At 36.0% G+C, this 9,238-nt stretch overlaps 1 protein-coding gene across 1 annotated transcript; it reads right to left on the bottom strand.

Annotated features, from left to right (window-relative positions):
- Positions 1–112: 112 nt before the first annotated feature.
- On the bottom strand, positions 113–8,848 carry LOC107474415 (probable voltage-gated potassium channel subunit beta). Its single transcript, XM_016094040.3, has 4 exons — positions 8,101–8,848; positions 7,666–7,809; positions 6,838–7,002; positions 113–522 (listed from the first exon to the last, which is right to left on the bottom strand). The coding sequence occupies exons 1-4, from the start codon at positions 8,668–8,670 to the stop codon at positions 409–411; spliced, it is 993 nt and encodes a 330-aa protein (XP_015949526.1). The 5' UTR covers positions 8,671–8,848; the 3' UTR covers positions 113–408.
- Positions 8,849–9,238: the final 390 nt, after the last annotated feature.

Genomic DNA, 9,238 nt, shown 5'->3' with positions numbered 1-9,238 from the left:
TCTAAAACACGAAGTGTTGAGCATCTTTATGCCAAAAAATATGCTATTTTTGATAAGCAACCAGGAAAAATAAATTTCTGCCCCAGTAACATTCTAGAGATCACAACATGGATAAGAATCCAAATAAAGTCTAAAATTGAAAACTTATAAACTGTTCAAATCATATAGCCATCTTTAAATCTGAGCCAATGTAAATCCTATACCCCAGTTACTCAATTCTGGGAATATATTGCAACTAAAATCAATTTGGCAACCTTGAACCCAAAAGTAAAGGCAAAGTCAACACCAATGTACAACACAAAGAAGATACAAACAAGGAAGAAAAGAAGAGATCTCAATCGGGAATAACACCAAGCATGCCGATATAAGGTGCATATAATGTAGCATTGTAGCAGATCTGAAGCAGCACTATCTGTATGAATCGGGCCGCTTCGGCTTGCTTTGAACAACAGCCTCGATTTTATCCATCACAGCAGGAGTAAGTAATGGAATGACATCAATGGCTTTCATGTTCTCTTGAATCTGAACAGAAAACAGAAAAAAGTAAGATAAATAACCAGGATATTTTTAATCATACTTAGTACTACTATAAATTGTCAAAATGCATGTATATGTAAGGTACGAAAATATGCATATAGATCGTGCATTATGTATAATCCATCGATTTTATATTTTTCACTTCAACACAACAGCTTTGGAAAAGATAACATTAAATTTTGGTAACGTGTATATATGTAATAATATAAAAAACCTTTTAAATTTTATTGGACCACAAAAAATTTTAAATGGGTATTTTATAGGAACCAAAAACTTGTTTAAGCCTATTAATTGCTTTTTGCTAGACTCTTCGATAGGTAAACTGCTAGTCTGGTACAGCTAGGACAATATATTCTTTTCCTTATTCTTCTTTCCTCCTCCTATCTGTCTATCATCTTTGTTTTCCTTTTTTCTATTTTCGTTCTTGATTTCTGTGAGTAAAAGAAAATTTACGATTGTTGTGGTATTAGCGGCAGCATAAAAACTAAAAGAGCATGGTGTTAGAGGGCACAGGATTCGGTGGTCCAGGAACCTTTGGACCACTTAGTGGTCCAAGTAGAAAACATGTTTTTAGAGTTTTTTAATTAATTGCTACGTAGTCCTTGAACTAATTTTAATTACAAATCAACCCCATATATTTTATTTAATTATAAAAATAGTTTTTTATTTTATAAATTATTATTTTATCAATTATCTATTATATTTATTAACAATCAAATACAAAAATAACAACCAATTATATCCTCCATTCATCCTAATAATTCCAATTGATTAAATAATTAACTTTGATCTCGTTACGATTCGTCCATGGCTTCCAAATCGTGTTTCCTTGAAATTCAATCGATTGGTTTTTCAAAACAATCGATTGAATGATAACTCAATCGATTGGTTTACACTATATCACAAAACAATCGATTGAAAGTTGTAAGGTAGAATGTCAAACGCAGGACCAAGATGCTCAACATCCATAATGCCTAATGAAATAAATTATAATACATGGATCACAATAAAATAGCAATAGTCCAAATAAAGTAGTATCAAATGAGTAGTAGCAGAATAAAAGAAAGAACCAAAACCAACATTAACAAAAATATAAATTTGATAATAAAAATAAAAAATTATAAAAAATATTTTATGGTTAATCTTATGTACTCCTTATGTACTTTTGTTATAATTAATTATCATCAATATTAAACTAATAAAAAAATAATCTAAATAACAAGCTCATCCTTTCTCTTCTTTCAGTATTTTGTTTTGGACATCTTCCTTAAGAATGAATTGAATAATCAAGAGTTTCAAACCATATAATAAAACAAAATTGACATAATAAAACAAAAATTGAACTTGCAAGTAACCAACAACGTAATCAAAGAAGGAATCAAAGCAAGGCTGATGAATTCCTCCTCATACAAGTTCATACCATATAGATATTCCTGCTACTACCCATTTGATACTACTTTATTTGGATTATTGCTATTTTATTGTGATCCATGCATTATAATTTATTTCATTAGGCATTATGAATGTTGAGCATCTTGGTCCTGTGTTTGATTTAAACATGGATTATTTTCTTGATTTTATTTCAGTGGCGCAAAACCAGAGGAGAAACAGATTAAATTTAAAATAGAACAATCATGTAATTAATTGTCTGTTTTTATTTTATGTGCTTTTTAGTTTCTTGTATGTAACATGCATTAGTTGCAGCATGCGAAGCAAAGGTGAATTTATAAATTTTCAGTGTACAGTTTCATTTCAATCGATTGGGTACCATTACCAATCGATTGAAATTGGCAAAACATTCAAATTCATCACCTTCCAATCGATTGGATTACATTACCAATCGATTGAATTTGGCTAAAACTTCAATGTCATCACTTTCCAATCGATTGTATTTGGCAAATCCATATTGTTTTCGTGAATTCAATCGATTGAGTAACAACAACAATCGATTGTTTTGAGGCATTCATTCGATTGGAAAGTATAAACAATCGATTGGTATAAACTTTTTACCATTCTACCTTACAATTTTCAATCGATTGTTTTGTGATATAGTGTAAACCAATCGATTGAGTTATCATTCAATCGATTATTTTGAAAAACCAATCGATTGAATTTCAAGGAAACACGATTTAGAAGCCATGGACGAACGTAACGAGATCAAAGTTAATTATTTAATCAATTGGAATTATTAGGATGAATGGAGGATATAATTGGTTGTTATTTTTGTATTTGATTGTTAATAAATATAATAAATAATTGATAAAATAATAATTTATAAAATAAAAAACTATTTTTATAATTAAATAAAATATATGGGGTTGATTTGTAATTAAAATTAGTTCAAGGACTACGTAGCAATTGATAAAAAAACTCTAAAAACATGTTTTCTACTTGGACCACTAAGTGGTCCAAAGGTTCCTGGACCACCGAATCCTGTGTCGTGTTAGAGGAGTTAAGCCCCATTTTGGCCCCTAAGATTGGCGAGTTGCACTGATTTAGTCCTCCAAATCCCGATTGCACTAAATTAGTCTTCCAGATTCGAAAAATGCACCACGTTAGTCCTTAGCCTATTTTCCGTCACCAGAGCACTGACGCCGTTAATGACGTGGCCAAATATTGCCACGCTGGACACTATGAAACGGCGTCATTTCTAATTTGGCGCTAAAAAATCCCCCCTTTGAGCGACGTCGTTTGTATGTGATGGAACCCAAAACGTTTGCATATCCCTCTTCTGTCTCCACTCTTCGTCTTCAACTCCTCCATGAGTGACGCAGTGGAAAAACGTTTCTCTTCAATGAGTGACTCAAAATAGGAACGGGTAACTGCAATAGGATTCCTGGAGACTGTTGGATCACGAGCGAACACTGTACGGTTGTCTGAGGAGCTACTTTGCCGCTAGAAGGAGCTTCTGTTCCGTCACTAAGATTAGTGAAGAGATTAAAATTTTTGTTTTTCAAATTTTAGGAAATGCGTTAATGGTTGTTAATCATAGTTTATTACTTTGTATATTGTTATTCCCTAAGGTTTTTTGAGGATTTTGTGCTAGGGTTTTATTTCGATGTTGTGTGGCACTATTTTTTTGGGGTTTGTCTTCATGCTCTGTTCCGATGGTGGATAACTGTGTTTTATTTTGATATATCTCTCTGCCATGTATGAATGTAGTTGATGAAAACTATCTTAAAGGTATCATTGTGTGGAACTGGTGATTAAAATAAATTTTTTTGAATCATGCAGATGGATGTGCAATTAGATATTATGTTCCACCATGGGGGAAAGTTTCAGAAAGATGAAAACGAGATGACTATATATTCTCCTGATAAGAAGGCATGCGTTGGTTACATTGATGAAGATACTTTAGATGTATTTTGGGTGAGAAATTATTATAAAGAACTAGGATATGATAGAATAGGAGAATGTTGGTGGCATGTTCCCGGGAGGGGTTTAGACAGTGGTTTAAGAGCTCTGAATTCTGATGATGAATTGAGAGAGATGTGTTTCATGGGTGAAAAGAATGATGGGCTGGTTGATGTTTACTTTGAGCATACAGTTTCATCACCAAAAATTCTTGAGGGGAATGAGATTGTTGTGTATGTTGAGGGTGACCATGATGAGCTCAGAGTGGTTAGTGATGAACCCGACAATGAACCCCCACAAGACATGATCCCAAACCAAACTAATATACCCACTGCCCCTGCTTATGAGACTCCATTCACCAACAACAATGAACCAACGCATAATACATCACCACCCAAGAGCATAGAACCAACAGATCTTGGTGCTAATAACCCACACCCCAAAAAATATTCCCATTACCACACCCAATTTTAATCCTAGTCAAACTACTACTGCAAAGCCTGTTAGCAAGACTCCTCCAATTACCCCAAAAGCTAAACCCAATTCAAAGGCCAAACCCAAATCCGAAATCCAATACTACATCATCCTCCAAGGCCAACACCAACCCGAAGAATGCCTCCAAGCCCAAGCCCAAGCCCAAGCCCAACTCGAATTCTGTGTCCAAACCCAAAGTAAATTCAAAGCCCAAAATCACTACTAAAGCCTATTGCAAAAAAATTGCTTCAAAAGTGAGGAAGGTGCAGCAACATGACAAGAAAAAATAAATTCTGAGATTGTCTTCTTCTGAAGATGAACACACCACAGAGGACAAGAAGATAGATAAAGGGGTTTTTTTTCCTACAAGACCTCTAAGAAACCTGTTTTTAGCAACCTAGGTCACCGGAAGGGGCTCCCTACTAGACCTTCAAAGAACCTGTCCTTGACGACCTAGATCAGAGGGATGAAAATTGAATCACTCAATTTTCTCCATGCAACAAGCGAAGCAAATCACTCACCTCACTTGATCACACAATAAAAACGTGCATAAAGCACTAAGAAAATTTTATTCATCAAAAGTTATGTAAATTGTCTCACCAAAAGTGTTTAAATAGGCACCTAACAAACTAACTAAAAGATAAGATAACTAATTTAAGTCAAATTTGATCTTATTGAATTAGATCAGATTTGATTTAAATTTTAAAATCCTAAAGATATGATAACTAATTTAAATCAGATTTGATCTTATTAGAACTCGGAAGGGAGTAAGAGACGAAGAACCAGAGAGAAACAGGAAGAAAAAGATGATGAAGTCACAGGATGAATTTAGATTTTAAAAAGGGAGAAGGACTAAATTGGAGCTAATCAAATTTTAAGCCACGTCATCTAACCGTTAGTGTGTCTAGCGTGGCAATATTTGGCCACGTCACTAACGACGTCAGTGCTCGGGTGACGGAAAATAGGCTAAGGACTAACTTGGTGTATTTTTTTCGAATTTGGAGGACTAATTTAGTGCAATCGGGATCTGGAGGACTAAATCAATACAACTCGCCAATTTCAATGACCAAAATGGGGCTTAACTCTTTACATGCGCATGGCTCTGTTTCCCTAATATAAGATATTTTAAAAATGAAGCCTGGGGATACACAAAAAACTTTCAACATTGGTTTTGAGATGTTCCCCTTTCGGTTTAACATCAGTTCAGAACCCATAAATGCAGTCATGTTTTTAACATTGTTGGGACTTGAGATTGGTAGTTTTAATTTTTATGGAAGCAAAAGTTCCATTCAGGAAGTAAGCCTTTTAAGTATTTTAAGGCTAAGTTGTGTTTCAATAATTTAACTTTCCATTTGTTTCGTCTTTTTCGTGTGTGCGTATGCGCGTGTGATGGCTTTGGTTTTCTTCCCTTCATGAAAGAGAGAATTTTGTGACTTTTTCAAAATTTTCTTTTAAATCCTTTTGGGTTATAGAGAATACGGGATCAAGTTCTTTAGCTTTTAACAAGTATCTTTTAGTTCTTCAAATTTGAACTACTAGTACCCTTTCCATATTTTTCTTCATTTTGATAATTCAAGGTTAGGAAAGGAAGTCTAACTCCCTGGGACCTAGAGTTGTTAACGGTACAGCCCCTCCCCAAAAAACCTTCGAGGGTTTCAACCTCCGACCTTGAGGATAAAGGTGCCCCATGAATTAATCCAAATCCCAGTAAGCTAACCCATATTGGATCTGATTCCGTATTGGTTAGTGCCTAGTATGGGGTTGAAAATAAGCTTAAAATTTTCAATAATTGCTGTCTGCTGATTGTTTTCCCTCTTTCGAATGATAAACTAATATGAACTACACTAAAAAAAACACTTTGGGATTATTTGACAACAGATTTCAGAGACAATTTCCAATTTTTAAAAGAGAATGACCTGGTTGAGGAATTATCTTCTGGCAGTGTTTCAAAAGTCAGAAAACAGAGTACTTGTTTTACTGCTTGTTTCTTGTGGCATCTACCACCACCTAAGTCTCTGCCCTGTGGTTTCACAATTTTCCCAAACAGGTTTTTATTTTCTAGTTTTTTAAAATTATTCTTAAAAACAACACTTCAAACAGAATTATTCTAATTTTTGAAATATTTTCCAAAACTAAAGAACAGAACCTGTTTCAAACAGGCCCTTTATCGTTTGTTCCTTGAGCCTTTCATAAGTGTGTTTTATGTCCTTTTCTATTCCTTCTTGTATTCTCTATTTTTTACACTTTAATACCTTCCTTTGCTCAGTCCCATTCTTTTCTGTTTTAAGCAAACAGAATTCACCGGATAGAGAAATTAGCTTTCAGAACAGTTGTACCGGTATTATGGTCAATTTGGAAAGCATTTTTATTTTAAATGTGTAAAATGAAAGAGTAGGATTTGTATCAGATAGGTTTCATTGATATTCCAACTAAAAGGTCTTCTAAATACGTCTTGAATGGGCGAGAACAAACCTGAGACTCCTTCGTAGCACCAGTAATAACTGATGAAACATTAGGATTGGCTGCACACCATGCGATTGCAAGTTGTGATAATGGCACACCCAGTTCATCTGCTATAGGCTTCAGCCCATCAACCTTTTTGAGCACATCATCGACCAGTGATCGATTTGCCAGATTCTACAGGACGTGAGAAAAAGAGTTAATAGTTACATGCTTGGTCACAAACAAATGTGATAGAAAAATCATTCAATACATATTAACAAAGTAGGCATCTAAATGCTAAACTTAACTCTGAGCCAAAAACAAACAGCAACAATATATCAACTACAATTCTTGTAAACAACTCTTTTAAGGAGCGTATGCAAAATCAATGCTTCTCATTAGTCAATATCATTGGATACATGTGTCCCATTATTTACATTATAAAATGCTGATCCATACACACACCTCTAATAAATAGGCGAGTATACATCATTGTTCGGCAATCAAAATACGACCTCAAATTTGTGATACTTTTAACACCTAAGATGTCAGTTGCAGCAGAAAATACAGATAACGTTGCACCATCCACCATGTAACATATCGCAGTGTCATAAATAATTCAATTTCTTTTACCACAACTTGTAAGAAACTAAATCCCCAAAGTTAATCCATGCTATAAAAGTCAATACGGAAAGCATATAATGCAACACTAAAAAACAGAACACCCAACTTGAGCCTTCAGACTTAGAAGACCATGTCCATAATATCTTTCTTTTAGACATCCACTGCTTGGCAAATTTCCGAAAAAAAATTGACACAAACACATATAACTTTCTAGAAATTTAAATCAAGCCTTACTTTGTAATTTTCCAAAGCAAAGCGGCTATCAGGAGGAATAGCTCCTTTCTTGTATTTCCCTGTAAGCACTCCAGATGCAAGTGGACTCCAAGTAGTCAGACCCAAACCATGGTTGCTGTAGAGCGGGAGGAACTCAGACTCAACCTGTAAAGAGAAATAGTTACAGTCAAATCAAAGTTATTACTAAATCTTGTTGATAAAAAATTAAAAAGAAAATTACGGCAATAGACTATGAACAGTCACTGGCTAGCTAAAATTATAAATTTTCTTTCAAACAATATCAATAACCAATCAGCATCTCCTTGCTAACCAAATATACCCCCAATGTTCTATTTCACTATTCTATTCCACGTGAATCCAGTAACCGCTATAAGTCCCTCCAGTTAAGATCTACTGTAGCAACACAAAAAATGCATCCAAAATCATCAAGCTAACCTTGTGCCTAGACAAGAGGTTATACTCGGGCTGCTCGACAATAGGACCGACCAAATCGAGCCTATCGGCGACGCCCCAGGCCTCAGTGATCTGCTGGGCGGACCACTCGCTGGTCCCCCAGTAGAAGGCCATGCCGTGGTCGATCAAGAAATTCATGGCCCTAACGGTTTCTTCAATGGGCGTAGAGACGTCAGGGCGATGGCAGTAAATGACGTCAACATAGTCCATGTCGAGGCGCTTGAGGGAGGCCTTGGTGCCTTCGATGATGTGCTTGCGAGAGAGGCCCTTGTCGTTGGGGCCCTGGCCGCCCCAGAAGATCTTGGTTGAAACGACGACGTCTGAGCGCTTCCAGCCGAGCTCACGGATGGCTTGCCCCATGATCTCCTCGGCGCGGCCGTTGGCGTAGACCTCGGCGTTGTCGAAGAAGTTAACGCCGTGGTCGCGGCAGCACTGCAGCAGGGACTTTGCCTCCTTCACGTCTAGCTGGTTCCCGAAGCTCACCCATGCCCCGTATGACAGCTGGCTCACCTTCAGCCCCGATCGCCCTAGATTCTTGTACTGCATCGTCATCTTCAAGGTGGGCGAAGAACAGGGAAATGCACAGTGGATCAAGAGTTTGTTGCGTGCTACTTGCCAATTTGGGGGGAATAAGAAATAAGTAGAAGGGATGTGGTAGTGAAACGTTTTAGACGGTTTTAGAAAATGAGAGATCTTTCTTGCGATGATGGTATCTATCAGCTAGTGTTAGGTGTAATTAGGTGTAATTACTAATTATTATTAATTATTAATATTAGGAAGCCAAAGGAACCATGTGAGTTCGCAGACCCCAGGATCCTTGGGGGAATTTATTTACTCCCACAAGGACCTACGGACTACGATACATATATAGAAGCTACAATCAGATTCTAAGTTCCGGCTAGCTCGACTAACACTCACGTGTCCTTCGTCTTTATGAATAAATCCTTTCAATTTTTTTTAACAATTGAAAAAATAAAATATAATATTTTATTATTAATTTTATAAATAGAATACTCTTAAAGTCACATATTCATATCCTGACCCAATAAACAAAGTCAGATTCAGCAAACAAAAGACCTACCAATAAAGGTGGCCTTTACGAGCATACCTGATCTTCTTA

Source organism: Arachis duranensis, chromosome 2 (genome assembly GCF_000817695.3).
Source record: "Arachis duranensis cultivar V14167 chromosome 2, aradu.V14167.gnm2.J7QH, whole genome shotgun sequence".
Classification (NCBI taxonomy): Eukaryota; Viridiplantae; Streptophyta; class Magnoliopsida; order Fabales; family Fabaceae; genus Arachis; species Arachis duranensis.
The sequence above is the reverse complement of the archived record's forward strand: the minus strand, read 5'-3'. Positions and strand labels throughout refer to the sequence as shown.

Coding starts and splice junctions, on each gene's coding strand:
- LOC107474415 (XM_016094040.3), bottom strand. CDS start 8,670: ATGACGATGCAGTACAAGAATCTAGGGCGATCGGGGCTGAAGGTGAGC. Junction 7,003..7,665: donor TTGCTTTGGAAAATTACAAA/GTAAGGCTTGAT, acceptor CACGTCCTGTAG/AATCTGGCAAATCGATCACT. Junction 523..6,837: donor GTGCTACGAAGGAGTCTCAG/GTTTGTTCTCGC, acceptor TTTTCTGTTCAG/ATTCAAGAGAACATGAAAGC.